Here is a 19,195-nt window from a genome sequence, read left to right on the forward strand (position 1 = left end):
TTTTGAATGTGAATGTCTGCTGTTAAATAACGTGAATTCAGAGAATAGTAATAGCATCTTGGAAAATGCATCGGAGTTCGGGATATATCTATGAAACAAGTGGTTCCAGATCAACTGGAATTTCACGTCGAGCTCCGCCTCCATTTCCGTTAAACCTCGGTAATGGACTCCGGCAAGATCCAAATCTGATATGCTTACCCGTCCAAATTAATGAATAAATTAAAAACTGTTACGCATGGCAACTCACCACATATATTCATTGGTAGTAGGATTCAAACAAGATATCTGATTCATATATATTCGAATGCATTGAAATATCTCGGACGTAAACTATACGAAGATACGTAATTGTACAAAGACGGAAAAACGTTAGAGAACGAACAGCGTGAAAATATTCCGATATATAACAGTTAAGAAACCATTGCTACGATTAAGCACACACACAGTGACTTTGAAAAATCACAATACTATATTTGGCTTTGGTACGATTAGTAATTAAAAGTATGACCAATCGAATTTCCCGATGTCAGCCTTCAACTAGTAATCAAGATAAAGAGTGATGAAAACGGTATTAATTCCGTCGTAAAACCATAGCCTTATCCGTGTGTAATGTGTATATCTACCGCACAAATTAAATTTAACTCAATTTACCATCCAGCTATTCAAAATAGACATATCGAAAACATACGAAAATGGCTTAGACTGGCAGTGCAGATTTCGCCCGAAGGCGGTTAGATAACATACGAGGAAGGGGCTATCAAAGAATATAAGCTTCGAATATTGTGACGTAATGACGAAGCAATGCCGTTTCTCCCACTAAATAACATTTTCTGCATCATTCATTTTTCCTGCCGATCGGATATCCATTATTGACGATTGCGGTGGTCGACATACTCGAAATAGTTTGGATTTAACGCGGTGTCCAACCTCTCAATTCTGTAAGTGTCACTCTATATCTGTCCCCGAACAGCACTTGCGGCGCTACTTTCAAATACTCGATCCTGAGTCTTAATTTGCGTCACACGTAATATTCCTGATCCACGTTACTACCATTTTTCCGTTTCGATTTTTTCTTATTGTTACGTAACGTTCCGTTTCTGCTGTTGCTAGCTACCGGCGCGTGGCCGTTAGAATGACACGGAGACGATCTGTGTCCTTTCCGGTACCTGTTGTTTTGTCTGTGTTTGAACTTGAAAATCGCCCATAAAAGTGTCGCGATCGTCAACACCGCAGCTCCAATGATACCGGCGATTACGGCCGTGGTCCCGTTGAAGAATTTTCCGAACATGCTCGTTGCTTTGAGCGTGTCGTCGGCTTTTAAGTTGTCCATCCCCGAGCCGTTGTTTGAAATGTTGTTTGCAGCTCGTGTCGTCGGACTGGGGTTTACTAACGAGGGTCGGGTTGTTTTTATCGGTGTAGCAGACGGGGTTGCCTTCGTCGTCAGAATAACAACCGATGGTATTTTGGCTCCAGGCGTAATCTGCGATGTTTGACCGTCGCGGAGCATAGCGTTTTCGAGGTCTAGAGTGGTGGTTTCTTCAAGAGAGTGTTGTTGCCGCCATGGTGCGTTGTGATCATCGTCATCAGGTGTCGACGGGTGTGGATGGGTGGGAAGAGAAGAAGAAAATGATCAAGATCGTAAGCAATGCGTAAATGAAATGAAGGGTGTGCGAAGAAGCAGTGGAATCTGAGATTTGAGCAGTTTCGTGGGATCGGGAGATGAGTGTAGTGTCAGAGTGAGATGCAGATGGAGGATAAGAACGACGGTCTCGGCGGCCAGTTGCGAATTAAATACAGACCGTTATTTATCCGCAGTCCGCACCCAACTACCACACGAGCTGCGTATGCCTATTTGTAACTGTTGGTCTAACGAGGCTGGAAAATGATCGTCCCTAGACTTGGAGTTTAATTTTTGTATATTTGATACATTCACTAAACATGAAAACATTTTGATAGACATATAGCAGGTCGATATTTATTGAGTCAATGGTTTCGTAACCACAAGAAAGTACTTTTAAGGATATATTTTTCTTTATAAATAATATAAATAGGAATTGGTCAGTGCAGTACTACGCGTAAGACATTTCTAACCATATCTATATGGTTATTGAATACAAAGTCTGATTATTAGAAACTTATTCGATAGACATTGCGTGCCTGCGCCATAGCGGTGTAAGAGGTACTAGATTGTGAACGTTTGCAAAGGTTATAAAAATGTACTGCATAGATTCGGACAGCTTTCGATAATCGATTGCGATCATAGATTGAGTTCAACGGAAAAATATCGCAACGCTTGATAATAATAACGTTAGCAAAGTTAGGTAATTTGACTTGCACGTGTAGGATCGGTTGCCTGACCGCGTCTGAAGAAAGAACAATATGCCTGAGGGTAAATGAGATAGAGAGAGAGAAAGAGATGTAGATTGGCGTAAGAAGAAGGTGGCAGAACAGAGATGAAGGAAAAGAAAAACAAAGAATCAGTTGCATGCACTATAAAGTTATTACACTGCATATTCGGGTGTGGTCGTGTATATGTATATTGTATAGCCAATACCCTATAAGGAGTTACATTTGACTTGAACAAATAACATGTATATTAAAGGGAAGTATTTTTGTAGGTAAGGACATATACTAGATTGCGTACCATTTCCAGAATCCCAGAGACCTCACAGGATTGTAAGTTCAAACACTTCTATCGGTAACAATGACATCGCTAGTGTAGGTAAGAAGGATGAATCACAGTCTAAATTTAATATATGTCCCCTGCATTGAGTTCTCCGAGAAATTGGTTTTTCGGGTTGCAAAAAATATGGGAATCACTAGTTACGCGCCAATTACAAGTCACGTGGGATGAATAGATTTCAGATTATGATAAAGGCAGTTAAGGTATAGTCACTGTATACAATTATGCCTAGCCTACGTGGAACCAGAGTGCAGGCGTGGATCAGATTTGGATAGCATGTGATACAGATATATTGCTTTCGTATCAGTACACGCAATTGAATAAATGGCTGTAACAAAAATACTATTGCGTTTTTCATCACGGACATGTAGCAGGGTGTTGCTTATTTAAGTAGTAAAGCTGTATAATAGGATGATCGTGGATAAAATAAATACCACAGATTCATAAATATATCCCTCCGCCAAAAAGGAAAACAGTAGGCTACTCACCATTACTCTCGTCACACAACTCTTCATTACAAGCGCTCGCGTTCTAAACGGTCAAAAAAGAAAGTCATTGAGATTCTCTACACAAGAAAACTCAAAATCAAAACTCACTCCAATGCTCAAAGACTTCGACGAAGACGTCCTAAATGTCGTCATGGTAACCATAGTGGTAGTGGTTACCGAGAGAGGTGTGGGGGTTGCGGTTTCCACATACCTGGTGACATCCCCTATTATCTGCACCCTCGGGTCGCCTGCACGAAAATATACTTCTTGAGGCCGACTAATCAACTTCGTTGAACCGAAAGTACAGACCGTTGTTGGCAAGAGAAAATACTCTGATGCCACTAAACGAAAATGCAGTCATCATCCCGGCGCATGTGTCAATTATTTGCCCATTCGAAGAACTCGCCAGCCGGCCTCCGATTTGGATCCTGGACTTGGAATTGAAGACGGTGTTCTTCTCTTCTAAATTTCGTAGTCGGCGGATAAATGTCAGATATTGATTGGTTTCACCAATTATAGTAGAGACGTAAAGAAAGGCATGCCAAACAGCTGACAAAGTACTTGCGGTCACAGCAATCACACAAGCATGCTCGACACAGCATACGGTTATGGCTAAGAAAATGGTGATTTTAGTATTAACATGTATTCAGATCGAAGAGATATCATTTTGGCAGGAGAGAGTAGGCGAAAACGACCAGACGGTATATAGTTGCCAATAGCGGGTTTTGTCGGATCGATACGCTCCACGCATTGTATGTTCAAGATATCCCTGTTGATCCATCGTTTATATATAGATAACTAACCTCCGTAGGTTAGTTATCTATAGTTTATATCAAGTTTAATCACGCTATAGTTGGCGAAAGATGTTTTATGATATAGGTAATAAACAAGTGAATAGATCGAATTATCCATGTCATAGGGCTAATACCGTTGCGGTGTGCGGAAGCAAAACATATTTGTCCCACGTGATTCGATTCTGAATCGAGCAATATAGGCTTCGAGTCGATTCGAGGGGTCGAATCTCACTCACAATGACCTCATGAAAGCATTTGATGATTGAGTTAAAATATGTACCTTTTATGCGACCAGAAAGAAAATAATGCCGGTCATATACATGATATACATCACATTAAATATTATTCGGAAGCTTTTCGACTATATATACCTATTTCATTGTACATGTGACAGTGCCATGGGTTGATCATAACGACTTCGTAGAAACGGCCATTTCTACTAACGTGTGAGTAGCTTTGAACTATATGTTCCTGATGCTATGATATCGCACCAATTGCGAGATTCAAGGGAAACAGTATTGGAACTATAATTATTATGATATAACTCTTCGTGGAAATGGGTCTATAATTTCAGTACGTATTGCATAGTACCACTGTAGCGTACAATAGAACCTTGGCCAGTATGGCGTTGAGTAGGGATGGTGTGAAAGGTTCAGGTTCGTGTGAACACGAACCTTTTTGAAGGGTTCTGTGTGTACGCGAACGTGAACCTCATGACGTCACGTGACGTCATATTGCAAATTCCAGCCCCACATTTCAGTGAAGTGATAGCCTATATTAATGTACACGGACCTAGCGACGACTCGGGCCACCTAATGCCACAATGCTGAAGTACATATTGACGTTTTGAACGTCGCCAAATGTATCAACTGGGGCAATCAAATGATATAATATTACCATAAAATCAATATCTTCCGTCGCTTTGCCAACAATTTCGACGAGGACTTGCAAGGGAATATATGCTTACGCCATAACGGTATAGGCCAGACCGGGCAATGTATTTGGCGTCTGAGTATTGCTACGTTGAAATTGAGCAGGGTGTAAAACGGGTTTCTATACTTGCTACCGACATTACCCCATTAAAAAGTAATACAGCAGTAGCCAACACCTCAATCGCATGGATTTGGATTTTATGGTACGATTAACATAGAAAGTCAAGATTGATTGACCCCGTGCGCCTGCTAGATTTTTTAGCATCACGCAACGATATCAATTTCATTGGTTGATTGAGTAAGCATCATTCGCTGGCTACCTGCATGTAGTGTATTTCACTCTTGATGTTGTGTGATTGCGAGTCAAGCTCACAACAGAGAGTCACTAAATATTCACAACGGAAAGCTGGATATTTCGAGCAAACTTTTGCAATAAAGCAGGTAAAATTTTTCAGATTGTCAAGGTCCATGCTCGATTGGAGTTGATTTTTTTGCTGCCACCCCCATGCATAGAGTGTCCCGCAGTTGAAATGCAAATAATTTCAATCAAAGATGCTATAATGAGGTGATAAGTGTAATATATGAAAAGTTTCACAGTACAGAACCTACCAAGGTTCGTTTGTGAACGTGAACCTCTAAATTTCTGACGTTCACACACAGAACGTGAACGTGAACCTCACGTTCACACCATCTCCAGTTGAGAATATGTGCTGTGATGTGGAAGCAAAATGGGTAACGCATCACATATTTTCGACGTAATTCCCAACGAAATTGGATTAAGACGGTGGTCTCGTCGAGAAAGTGCAGCAGTGGAGAAAAGTTTGTCAGAAATTTCGCAAAGGGTTAAAAGCCGATGACGCGTGATCTCGACACCACAGAAATATATGGAGTGGAATGGTGCCACTCGCTAAAATCTTCACACTTCCAACCCTAATTTGAGACCACATGGTATTTAGAGAGCGCAGTGCCCCTTTCTCGTAATCAAAGGCGCTCGTGAGACGGGGTCATTTATGCAGATTATACTTTACGTCTGTCGGGGATGTAGCTCAGATGGTAGAGCGCGCGCTTAGCATGTGCGAGGTACCGTAAATGAATATAACCCCCCCCCCCCCCGACCCACCCTCATCACCAATCACTACCCCTCCCTCCCCCCCCCCCCCCGAACAGGAAATCCATTAGAAGAGCTTCTTGGAGGTACAGAATTTCAATATACAATTGAATGGTATATTCATGTTGGGGTGGGCCCGGGTGTTTTCGGCTGGCACTCTCGGGGGTAGTCGTCAGCAACTAGTAGCTTACGATTGCCCCTGGCGGGTGTCGGCCGGGGTGTTCGGGTTCATGTCAGTGTGGATGTACTATTTAATTGGAAGTCAATTAGGAGAAAGGACACCCAACCATCCAGTCACCACAAAGTCTATCATTGTCAGAACCATACGGCAACATAATATGAAATATTGAAATATGAATTGAAGTCAGGCAATAATAGAGTCACAACCAACCACCCAAAAGTGGGTAGACCTCGTTCAAACCAAAAAATTGGAAAAACCCCAAAAACAGGAAAAGTCGATTGACACGCATCAATAGGTTTCGTCCCACAGACACCACAAACCCTGAAAATTTCCAAACATACAGCTAGCGACCACACCCACTTTTTGCTAAAGATGAACTCATCTACAAAATAGCAAACATCCTTAAACCCAAACCAGTACCGTCCCCAATAGCCGCTTGCCTATTTATTGATTGTCTATTATATACTTCACATTTACTTTATTTGAATAAACCACTAAAAGAGGTACCGGGATCGATGCCCGGCATCTCCACTTTATGATGTTATTTCGTAAACTGATAAGTTTTCCCTTTCCACAACTGTGCTATGTGATATTTGCTAGAATTTTGTTTGTCATGTCGCGTATATTATTTCACTTCGATTTCTTTCATCTAAAATCCTGCTGTCGAGCCATACTACTGAAAATGTACGGCTTCACGTAACGCCTGGATACTTGGCAGGAATACAAACTTTCGAGATCATTTTCTAGCTTCGAATCAACGCTACCGCGAGAATGTACCTCTGAAAACATGAGGTTGATTCGAAGTCAGAAATTATCTCGAACTTATGTTCTCCTGTCAAATACGGCTCTGAACAAGTAGACAGGTCTTACGTAAAGCTCTGCATTATGATTTACATTTCCAGAAATAGCAACATCCATGCAGCAGACAATAACATCTTAAAATCGGCATGCGCAATACGAAGGTTTAGTATGAAGCGGAAGGGTTAGTAAGCTACATAAATCATAGTTTAGCCGCGCTCTTAAATTTTGACTTCGGCCTGCTTAAAAGTGATACCATAGGAGTTATCTCGATCTTCTAGGATACTCATCGCAATATATTATACAGTGGTAAAGCTCGCCGGGAAACCTTGCTTCATAATTCATAAATATAAATGTTTTGCGTACAACACAGGCAATATCAATAGTACGAACTATACGATGGTGATGAACTGAACATCAATTCTATACCTCTACTCCTTAACCACCCCTCTGAAGCCATTTGAGCAAATGGTGGTATGGAGGTTCTCGCTATGTCATAGCGTTCGTTTGCGTTTCCTACAAAACACGTAGCATTAAATCGCAGAAGAAATCGTAGATCGATATACTGATGAAGCGGAAGCTGTCGTATTGTACATATTATACAAATTCTTAACTCACGCGTAATCTCCGACGGAGGTTTACTGGGAGTCTAGCTTATTTCATATCACCAAGAATATATCACGAGAACAATATCAAACTTGGTCATGATGAAGTTGGATTATAAATACCCAGGCGTCGTTTTTGTGTTGAATGAAATCGTCTCGAAGACTGGATGACGTAACCCGCCATAGTATACATACAGTCGTGGGATTCGTCTTGCATTTTCACTGATTGGTAAAACTTTCCTCCATACAACTTTAGTCAAGGAAAGGATTAGGTAGTTCTCATGGATAACACTTAGCCATATATAAGTATATCCTGACTCCTTGACAAATCGTTTTAAACTACTTTTTCAAGCTACTGATCTTTCTATGTCTACTTAAAGTACCGTATATAGCTTTAGCCCGCCTTCGAAAGAACTATTTTTGTTTGGGCGCAAGTTGAATTCAATTTCCCAACTGGTTAGACTCGAATTGCCCCATCAACTCTCGACTTCAGACACCTCTTGTCATATAGAAGAACTAAATGATATGGGACAAGGTTACGAATTAGAGACATCAACAGAAGACTGTGTACTAGTACTAGTAGTAGCAGCAGCAAATAAGTCTACTGTAAAGGATTCTCAGGATAGCACGCAAGAGATGTTAGTAAACTGTGATGGTTAGCTCCCTTTGCGACAGATCCACGCTGCACTCTGTATAAGGTTAATATGCAGAACACATGGAAAACAACAGTTCGGAATCAGCACGCGACACGCACTAACACGGATACCTTTCGGCGCCACCCTCTGAATTGGCGATCTGTCGACTACCATCGACGCGTTCATCCAGCGCCTCTCGACAACCGCAACGTGGTATTGACCGTCGGCGACATTCATGTAACTGGTCATGGTAGTCGACTTCGTGCCGATGTTGAATGTGAGTTTCAAGCGGCCGTTTTTCTGCAAAACGATATCGACATCACGGAAATGCTCGGGAATTTGACAGTAGAAAACACTGATAGAGAGGTGTCCTTAACCATAACCGCGGAGCTTGTCAAAGTTATAAACGCATATTTTATCAGTATATCGGAGGTGGCCGCTTTCGAAATTACAAGGTACATCTGCGCGACTAGCGAAAAATCACTACAAATATAGGTGAGATTTTCGAAAATATATTCAGTTACCGTAAGGGGCTCTATCAGCCAATTGTCATAACAACTAAACGCCTAAAAGTGTTTCAATAAAAATCTCAAAACTACTTACTTCTTAGAAAATGGAAAGTGTATAAAAGTGAGTGGTTTTGCCTAAAAAGACTGTCAAATAGTAGTTGAGGTAATAGTCTATAAATAAACAGCAAGTTGTTCAAGTAGGCAAAGACTTGGAAAAAAGTATTATAGTATTTCGTTATTGGTTACTTCTTACTATTTCGTCGCAGATATCTATGGATATCGCAGTAAACTATAAATGGGAGTGTACAGCGAGCAATGTCCCGACTTAAAATCGTGGTTTCACTGTAACGATTTTTGTGATGGTGGCACAAGCAAAACGAAGTAACAATGTTCAAATTCAAAATCTAGAGAGCAATGGCGAACAAAGATTCATCAATTATAATGGCTAACCACAACAAATGACTGGTGAACGCGCACACCGGTATTTGATACAGAGCAATTGCAGGTGAATAACCAATTTTGGAAATATGCCAGTAAAAAGATTTCACGGAGGACTCACAATTCTAAGTTCCATAAATTCCTTCAAATTGCCGCGCCTCAGTCCGCTGTCAATGCGCGCCAAAACGCAGTTCCTCGTCGACGTGCTGAAGTGGATGACAAGCCTATCCTCTCGCGAACTTGGCAAGCCATCCGGAGGCCAGTTATATATCATTACTCCCTCGTTGAATACGTACGAAGGCCGACCTAATCGTTTGACGGGATGAGATGTTATAATGGCGTAAAGGTGATGAGAATCCGTGCAAAATTTTATCGCCGTCGCAACGCTTGCGTAACTGTGTATAATCCAGTTCAAATATTTGAGAATATAGAATTTAGTTTTGGAATGAAAGAACACGATCACGTGGAAGGTTGTAATAGAAAGTGTACCACAGAATACAGTTACGGATATCCCTGAGCAGTGTCGACACATTCATTCAGACAATGTCACGATAGAAACCAGATTATATATATAGGAATAAAGCATGGAGAGTTTATGCATGGCTTGTGCCTAAAATACATAACGGTATGTGCGGTGCAGAACATACATATATATCAGCCAAGCAGTAAAGGCTAAAGACAAGGCAGGTTCACACAAAGAATCAGGAAGTAACAAGACAATCTACAAAAGTAAAAACCCGTAATAACAAAGTCGATTTTCATAATATTATAATTACCGCCACAATATACGTATGTATATGATACTCAGTAGAAAATTTGGATACATTCAATGTTATTTCCACATCTCATTCGACTTTATTCGGCATGTATGTCAAAACCATACAGTGGGGGCGCATGCGCATTCATGCTCCATCATTGTTCAATTTTTTCATGCCACATCAGCCAATAGATGGGAGCAAAGTCACCCTGGAGCTCAAATATATTTCAGAGCCACCGTATATATCTATGCAGTTATTCAAATCAAAGCGTGTGAAATATTTCAACAATTTTATATAGCTCAGTTTAACGCGTATACGAATTAGAAATTTTTACTCTGTATTAACGTTTAATAAGGTTGAAAAAACTACTACTATACACCTACCGGTCGTCTAGGGTGACTAATAAACACGTGTTTTCCAGTCATCAATAATTAAAATTTCAACAATGACTCAACAGGGTACTGAAACATTGCGATAACGCTGCACCGGAGTGAAAACCGCCATCCAAAAACCCCGTCCATTAAATTGATAAGAATCAGCGATAAGTATGCCGAGACACACAACGCCAGCAGCCGCAAGAAACTTGAAAATTCTGAGTTTCGGACCACGCAACGATGCTTCTACAAGGTGAATCACGAAATGCCAAATAGGAAGGTATTCCAATTCCTTTCGGTTAGTGTTAGTAGATGCAAAATAACGTGCCATTTCTACATACAGCATAGACAAATCTTACCGGAGAAAGTCGAGATATCTGTGGCGTAAGGCAAAGGATAAGGATTTATTGCAAATTGCGTTCGATCAGCTACAAGATTATCCCGTTTTTAGATAGAGTATAGAATATTCAACCATACGTGCAACCAATGAGTCATATCGAAATGTTGCACGAGGTCCAGTAATTTATGGCCTTAAGATATAAAGAAACACTCATTCCACCCAATCTCAGTGGGGGTCCATAGCCTGGATTAAAATTTGGGAGTACCATTGTAAAACTTGGAAAGAGCGGGGTATTTTTATAAAGGCGCGACGGCAAGGATTTATAATGACGTAGTGAGTTCATATTACGCCACAATGACAAAGCCAAACAATAATTGCCACCGTCGCACCGTGACTACGCTGGTATCAGAGGCTAATGTATTTCTGGTCTACGCGCGAAGCAAGCAGATTCAAGGTGCTATTCAGTGCCATCAAATTTGGACTTGAACGTCGGTAAGTTTGTGACATCACCATAGATCTATGAAATCCGAAATAGCCTCCGGTATACTATGCAACATAATTCGAACAACATTTACAAACTCCATACGTTGTTGACACTTCCCGCCGCTGTACGCTGTCATACTGCAATCGCACGAATAGCCGCTCCACTCCTGCCGACACACACCGTTGTTCAAGCACGGTCGCGAGTCGCATGCGTTGTATGGACCTGTCAACAGTCATTAGCCGCGCGCGGGTTAAGAGCTGATAGGCCTACTTCACGAGCCTTATAGTCGCTCACCCCTGCATCCTTGCGTTACTTTCCCGGAATTGACGAGGGCGGCTTCGCTAACCAGATCGGGATTGTATCCGTTGAGATCGAATGTGGCCAGGCAGCCTTGGAAGCCGAAGCGCGATTGTATGGCGGTGAATATGGCCTTGGTGTACATGTCTTTACGCACGCCGCCAATGTACAAGTCACCTACAACACACGCCATGCGTGAAAAGTTTGAGATAATATTGAGGCGTATGTACGATGTACGATTCAGGCATCGCCCTTCAAAATATGGACACATATTAGAAACAAGGACAGCATGACTAGCCCGTCGTCTAGGCTACATTGGTTTGTAACCCCAACCCGTCGTCTTAAACTAGGTTGATAACTCTCTAGGCTAGTGGTTCTCAAACTTTTTCAAACACGCCCCTCTTTATGATAGTGAAGAATTTCGCGCCCCTTATAGTCATATCACAAAATCTAACCAGAATGCTAGCAATCCAAACGGATAGTTTGATGGCATGGAACGTTTTGACTGTTGATGACAGAGTTCTCAAACATGAAATTCGGATTATACACAGAGCAATAACTATAACTATGCATTGTGGGCTAATCGCGCGGAGCGCGAAAAAAATTCAGTTGACCGCAGTGCGCGCGCCCCAGTTTGAGAACCACTGCTCTATAGGCGTCTTAATACAAAAGGCAAACTAAGGAGCGTGGTGAAAAATTGAGATTTTCGGGAAACTTGTAGGCATAAATATGCTCTTTTTTAAATAGAAATCACTCGAATTTAAAATTGAACCCAACTGAAATTGGTGCGATATGCAAACTTCAGGATGATGGTGGAAATCCAGATTTTTGGGAAACTCGAAGGCGAAAAGATACACTTTTTTCAAATTGAACCTCTTCCATACCTCCCCAAATTTAACATTGAATCTAACTGAAAATGATGTGGACCCCTGATTCGAAGACCCTCAGGATCAGAACCACTCCCGCAAGATCTTACAAGGAATCTAATAAACAGTCACGCCTGAAATTTCATATATTGAACAAAACCAAAGAGAGCGACGCTGCATATATTTTGCACCATTTGATGACAATTCCAGCTTCGCAATGGCAAGCATTATGCGCGAGTTTTTGAGAGCCACGGGAAATTACAGAGTGTGCTTGTTTGATGTGAGTTGCTGTTGTTGTTGGTTGTGGTATTCGTGGTGTTTGTCGACTACTGTGGTCACTGGTCATTTACACCAGGCCAATTTTCTTCATTTTTATTCCGAAGCTGCCGACTTGTAGCACAACCCACTTCTAGGCTTTTAATTATAAGACACCGCTTACATGGATGATATGGCGAGGAGGAGCCTACTGCCTAGATAAACCTCCAACATTTAGGTAGAGGAATTCTGGAATCGACTTCCGTCGGACTCGAACCCGCAACCCTTTGGTGTTGGAGCTGTGGATTATACCACTACGTTATCTCGCCGGGTCTGTTTGGACCAGTTGACATCTACGATCGTATCGATCATCCATATCTGATTGCGAATTCTGAGTATGCGTTTTCTTCTATATGATCATCGATGATGTCTGTGTGTTATGTATTTCGATTGGATGAAAATAACGACTCTCTCTATCTCTCTTTCACACACACACACACACACACACACACACACACAAAAACACCAGGAGAGACATATGACACCTAATTTAAAGTAAAAGGCAATCCCTGGTTAGTGGAAGCATACTCCAATACACATACCATCCAAATCCAAATTGACATTTTCTCTGCGCCCGTTCTGAGTCAGCGACACGCCGTCCACAGATAAGGTATGTTGATTCAGCCTCGTGCGTATGATCCTGACTTGATGCCATTTCCCGTCGCTAATCGGAGCTTGATCCGGGGCGCTCAGAAACTGAACAGTTTCGTCATTCAATACCCTATCGCGAAGTACGCTCGCTACGGTCAAAGTACCTGAGGCCCGTTTCCAAGATCGTAGACATATCGAACGAAGCCGTTGTACAACTCTACGGCCACAAAGTCCCCGGAAGGCCCGTCGTTGTATAATATCAAACCGTCGGCCACTGTCGTGCGAAGTGTGAAGTACAGGTTCATCGATCTGCTGCAAATACATTACGGAACTAAATCGTGTAAAGAATTTCGAAAGAATATTTATGTCCCGACTCGTAAGCGTTCAGCTTTTCCATCCAAATGTAGTTGTATCTGTTTTCAAATGTGACCGAGTTTGAGATAATGACGGATTCACCTCGCGTCCCATCGAACTGGCACGCAGATTTTTTGTTCGACAAGCACCTGTTAATAGGCGAGCTGTTTATGTACATTGTACAGCGGTATCACTGCATAATATATCTGATTAACTTCTCCGTGATGTTCAACTGTATGATAATGAAAATGAAGGGGTATGTCAACAGAATGAAATATATTCATAATCATATATTGATCGTCTAAAATAGATGGATGGATGGATGGATGCGGCGGTGAGACCTTCAGAGTCAGTCAAGACCAGTAAGAGCATTTACTGCAATAGCTTTTCATATCGAAAAGCACGTTAGAGAACTATAGTGGATTTTCAAACTTTAAACGGCATAACTCAGCAACCGAATGGTATCAGGGTAGTATATATTAAACTTTCAATTAGGCAGTGGTATCTGGCACAGTAGTTGACACTAGAGCTTACATTTTGATCTGGAATATTATGACGTGATCATATCAAATTCTACCCATTCATCACTGATTTTACTATTAGTAGAGGACAGTATATACACTCTGCTGTTGCTCCATCACCTTTCGACAACTTGATTTTTGTTGAATCGCACATTCTGTATCATTCCGACAAACGCTGGGCCAAAATCTCGACGCGGGTTAGGAAACACATCTCCAGTAACTTTGGCGAGATGGATGTTGTTAAATTCCAGTTCAAAGTACCCGTTGGGTAGTTCCCCTGAACGTCAAAAACAAGTTATTGGACACCTAATGAAAAAATCTCAATTGCTCTATTAATGAACCACTACAAATTGTGGTCGATGCAAGTCGAGTACGTTTTATGTACCGGGTCCAATATGTAGGATTTGCCTTACTTGCTTTAGCGGTGCTATTGTCAACTGTTAGTGACACAATGTTGCCGTATCGTCTAACCGCGATATAATGCCAGCGGTTATCGTTGAGACTTGACCCATCAGATAAGGTAGTTCCTCCTTGTCCTAAAAGAAGAATTGATGTGGAGCCGCAGTCATATTCGCCTCTTCGTAAATAAAACGGCGCCCCAACTGCTATATACGCCATTTGCTACTAGATCCGTTTATTCATTTTCATTTTCGACAGCGATCAATGCCTATCGGCGTATTATTTTGTGGACGTTTCTACGCATAGGGTGGATGTTACAGATATGTTCATACGATGGGGAGACTTGAGAACATATCAGCCCGTATCGATATCGTTGTAAATGCGAGAGCGCACTTCTCTAATCCAGCAATTCACCCAATGCAATCATCCACTCCGAAGGTAGCCTATTCATAGATTAATGAAGTCTAGTAAATCATCAGTTGAGCGTGTAATTTGTATCTAGACGCCGGTCGGGATCGGTCTACACACTACACGGTAACAATAAATCCGCATCTGATTATCATAAACAGTAAATTCGACATTGATTTTCTCATCCGCTAAGAATATTGATGAAACGTTGAAACGAAATTAGCGTTGAATATTCATACTCATGCAATATACAGCATGCCGTAAATCATGCCATGCACTACACATAGAGAATCGACGTCCACAAAATGAGCGGCTAATTTTGAATAATTCATACTCTAGGTCCCATTCGACAGCAAAGACCCCAGTGTCGAGTGGTATTGTGATTCCATCGGAACAAACTTTGTTGCTTGGCTATTAGGGTTGCGCTTAAAAGAAGACCTGTTGAAAGCGCTCTGCTTTAAATATAACTCTTTCCGTTTAAAATTTGATACAAAAATCCGGAGAGAATTTATACATAAAATGTCCGCATGAGGGTTTCAATATATTACCTATCCAACAAAATGGGTACAAAACAATGGGAAAACGCTTGTGATTCAACATACTTTCTTAAAATTTACTTATAAAATTTAAACGCAACCCTATTCGTGCCGCATACAGACGTGGATGTGGGACTATGGCAAACACTGCCGAACAGCGTACGGAAACTTGAAAGTACAAAAACATGACGATAATTTCAAATATTTATTCAATAATCGTACACATAACATACGGCTGGACCTTGTACATATTCGTGACCCTCTTTCCTCGCTGTTACATCTCTTGTGATTTATAAAATATAGATGATGTCGTCCAACGCATTGCAGTACAGTAGCGACCGATATTTACTGTTGATATTTAACACACACGATGGTCGAAACTTGAAATGTCTCCAGAAAGAGATTCATCAGTTACGGCAATTAAAAAAATGGAAAACCAAGTGACAATAAAATGTATTTTGAACTTGACATTAGGCCGCCAGCGTGTCTGGAAGCTTCGGCTCGTATTAATATTTCAAAACCTCAACGGCAGCAGAATTGCTTTGGCCATAAATAACAGTACACGCAATTCAGTCATCGAACCACCTGACGAATGGCATGCCCGACTGGTTTGGTCTGTCTGCTAAATAACAAACACCACAGCAGCATTGGGTAGAGCGACAGCACGTGCAAAGTGAGAGTGCAAATATGACTTACGAAGTGTCACGTTTGTGCAGTTCGTCTTGAAGCAATCTGAAATGCGACGGCACCACATAGAGAACAGAAATATATTGAATTGAGGCAAATACCAGCGCGTCATTTATTACACTTATATCACCAAGATGCGGCCAGATCAAAATCGAAGTAGGATGAGGTACAATTTTATGTTGGAATATTTTCTATAATCCTGCGGAAATGAGATGGGTTTCTGCTGTTTAGGTGGTCAATAATACTATAGTCAGTCCTCGAGATTACCCGATCACGGTCTGACATATCGACTTAGCTAATGCCTACCGACCCATGTCACATTCATTTTCATTGGTTGTCCTTCTATATATTATCATCTATTACTTTTTATTCAGTGTACTGTGCGTGCCTCTTATTTTACATGCTCTATTGTATGGGTCAAGGGGGATGGATGTCTGACCAAAATAGCCTACTGTCGTTTCGACACTCTCCTATATTATCATTATATCGCAATCTTGTGGTGATATTGAATAGAGAAGAATTGTAATAACTGACTGAGCGATTTTATCAAACCTGACAAGATCTAAGCAAGAGGCATTGAGTCTCGCATTTACGATTGACGGTGATACAGTAATCAGAAAAATATTCTCAATAAAGGATATATTGAAGAACAGTTTATTATTTAGTATTGTCCCATGGCCTACTAGTAGGCCATGATTGTCCTTAAAATAAAATCTGGGGGAGAGTGAAAGACGATATTTGTCCACAGCCGTATAATGACGGTCGGTACATAAGACATCATATGAGACGAGGTGGGACGTCTTTGTCGCACGTAGAATTTCTCCCTCGGCTCCACGCAATAAAGCTCCAAGCAAGGAATAAATCGATAGGTCCGGCGTGACCGTACGATTTAATGATATAGTCGCCAGATGTCACAACAACGCACACACTATTTCCACGTTTTCGCACAGCCTTTAACTCCATTAAAGCAGCAATCAAAGGGGTTAAAACGCGTCATACTGACAGTCCTTCGCGGAGTGTGATTAAATTGGAAGCCTCTCCTAACTCGGTTTCCGATTCCGCGATAACCGTCAATTTATTTCGGTCTCGACAATCGGGGGCGCCCAAAGTAGAGGATCAAATATCGTCTTGATTCGTCTGTGAAAACTGCAAAGCATAGATACAGACGGGAGAAGTCGAATCGATAGCGCGGGGATCACACAAGTCTTCCGTGATGATCCATTAATATTTATGTACTGAAGTTTGATAATTCTACGGACATGCTTTGCGCTTACCGATGTTGACTGTCAGCTCTACAACGCCGCGGACCAATCTGAGCAGAAGGATATCGGCGGTGTTGGACGATGTCGTGGCGAAAAGAAGGCCGGAGCTGAATGGGGTTTTGAACCTCAAGCTAAGTTCTTCCGCCTGGTATCGCTTCGTGTTGGCTGCGGGAAGACGTAGACATTGCGATCCGTTGAATCCAACCACCATTGTAGCTGTGAGAATCGAAGTTATGTCCAAGCTTAAATTAGTGTTTCAGGGTAGGCCTATATACATACACCCAATACGGATATATAATGTGATGAGAGCAAGGAGCACTAAATGTCATGCTCACGATCTCATTATGATGACATTAGGACAATAGTCGTTTTGCGATATGAAAATAAAACTATCACAACACTACAAAAGATTAAAGTTCTTTTAGAAACTCCCCCATTTCCTCAACTCCTCACAAAATACGTCCACAACTCCAACAAGTTATTATTTCCCTTGCGCAAGTGATAAACGATCTTCAAGATTTGATCACAAGAAGTGAGGAGCCCTTCATAAATTACTGCAGCATACAGAACATTTCATTTCTGGTTAAGTGACGGGCGGTTTCCAAGCAATATCCTTGTAGAGAATGATTACAGAACAGCAGCACACAACACCTTACTGTTTATTTAAATAAAACGCGAAGCGTCAAGCTGCCACGAAAAGCAATATTCGAAAGCATGTTGAAAGTTTATGATCCAGACAAAAACATTCGAACACGCACTTCAATATTTCAGCCGGAATAAGACGCCAGAGAATTTCATAGATGTTGTTCTAGTATGCTCAAACTCTGCGAGTATGTATTCCCTGGATACGATTCTAGTTATTTTATTATTAACCATTAGCATCGATGTATGTAATTGGATTACAAAATTTGGAAAGGGGTGATATATGTTTGCAATTAAGTATCACCACGTTTATACATAAATCGACGGCAGGAACGTAGCGTTCATTTGCGTCTACCACACAGTGCCAGAATCATCATTTATAGTCTGGTATCTCGAATTACCGAAGTCACTGTCTAAAGCAGGGGTTCTTAACAGTGGACTTATTACATGTACGAAGTACCAAATCGAGGAGGGATACGAGATGCATTGTGGAATTATACATATATGCTATGCAAAGCAATAAAATATTTTGCAAACCAAAAAAGGGATCTTTTCTAGGGCAAATTAAACCAACACAAAATGTTTCTCCAAGTCAATGGTCTTTTTGATTTCAATATAGGTAACCATCAGAAATTGTGTTGAAAACGGGCAAAAGGCACGAGAAATAATATCGAAAGCTCGAAGGGTGCGAGCGCGAAAGAGGTTAAGCGACACTGGTCTAAAGTCTCCTTAAAATGTCGACTGCGTGAACAACTGTTATTAGCTGCTTGAGTCCAGACATGTTGTTTTAAAATTAGCGGCAGCTTATATAGGGCTACCGCAATGCATATAATCTCAGCATACTTAGAAGTGCAGGATTTAAACATGATACACATATTATTACATACGTTATACCTGTATCGCAAGTATCGCCGGAGTAAGCAGTTGCTGTGCAGTCGCACGTAAATCCGTTCAACTGATTCTTGCAAACGCCACCATTGCGACACGGTTGACTGTCGCAAAAATTTCCTCCGTAGTTTAGGCATTCTGGTGCTATGCTCGAAGTCCCTCGATATGACTGCTTTGCGATTGTCTTGAAAGAAGTATTTCGACTTGGTAAACTATATACTGTATACCATACATACAGTTATAGCTAGGGTTGCATTTAAAACAAAAATCAATTTAAAACAATGGCCCTTGTTCAAAACATG

The 19,195-nt window shown here is 41.3% G+C and overlaps 1 protein-coding gene across 11 annotated transcripts in view; it reads right to left on the bottom strand.

The window, feature by feature from the left end:
• Positions 1–282: 282 nt before the first annotated feature.
• LOC145441331 (neurexin-1-like) overlaps positions 283–19,195 on the bottom strand; it is a 73,187-nt gene continuing 54,274 nt past the window's right edge. For 5 of the 11 annotated variants that reach the window (XM_080319163.1, XM_080319171.1, XM_080319169.1 and 2 more), the window contains 18 exons: positions 18,900–19,077; positions 17,376–17,579; positions 16,111–16,146; positions 14,485–14,607; positions 14,192–14,348; positions 13,571–13,699; positions 13,361–13,508; positions 13,148–13,301; positions 11,422–11,601; positions 11,230–11,349; positions 10,663–10,680; positions 9,293–9,477; positions 8,356–8,524; positions 7,414–7,500; positions 3,481–3,633; positions 3,280–3,419; positions 3,172–3,214; positions 283–1,536 (listed from right to left, as the gene is read on the bottom strand). In XM_080319163.1, coding sequence (XP_080175289.1) covers positions 1,019–1,536; positions 3,172–3,214; positions 3,280–3,419; positions 3,481–3,633; positions 7,414–7,500; positions 8,356–8,524; positions 9,293–9,477; positions 10,663–10,680; positions 11,230–11,349; positions 11,422–11,601; positions 13,148–13,301; positions 13,361–13,508; positions 13,571–13,699; positions 14,192–14,348; positions 14,485–14,607; positions 16,111–16,146; positions 17,376–17,579; positions 18,900–19,077 — 2,742 coding nt within the window. In that variant the 3' untranslated portion in view covers positions 283–1,018. Of the gene's footprint in view, positions 2,384–3,171; positions 3,215–3,279; positions 3,420–3,480; positions 3,634–7,413; positions 7,501–8,355; positions 8,525–9,292; positions 9,478–10,662; positions 10,681–11,229; positions 11,350–11,421; positions 11,602–13,147; positions 13,302–13,360; positions 13,509–13,570; positions 13,700–14,191; positions 14,349–14,484; positions 14,608–16,110; positions 16,147–17,375; positions 17,580–18,899; positions 19,078–19,195 lie in introns of all 11 variants that reach the window. The other 6 variants (XM_080319165.1, XM_080319164.1, XM_080319172.1 and 3 more) reach the window with 6 other exon arrangements.

Source organism: Botryllus schlosseri, chromosome 6 (assembly GCF_051294905.1).
Source record: "Botryllus schlosseri isolate E-star chromosome 6, Bs_hap1, whole genome shotgun sequence".
In the NCBI taxonomy this organism is placed as follows: domain Eukaryota; kingdom Metazoa; phylum Chordata; class Ascidiacea; order Stolidobranchia; family Styelidae; genus Botryllus; species Botryllus schlosseri.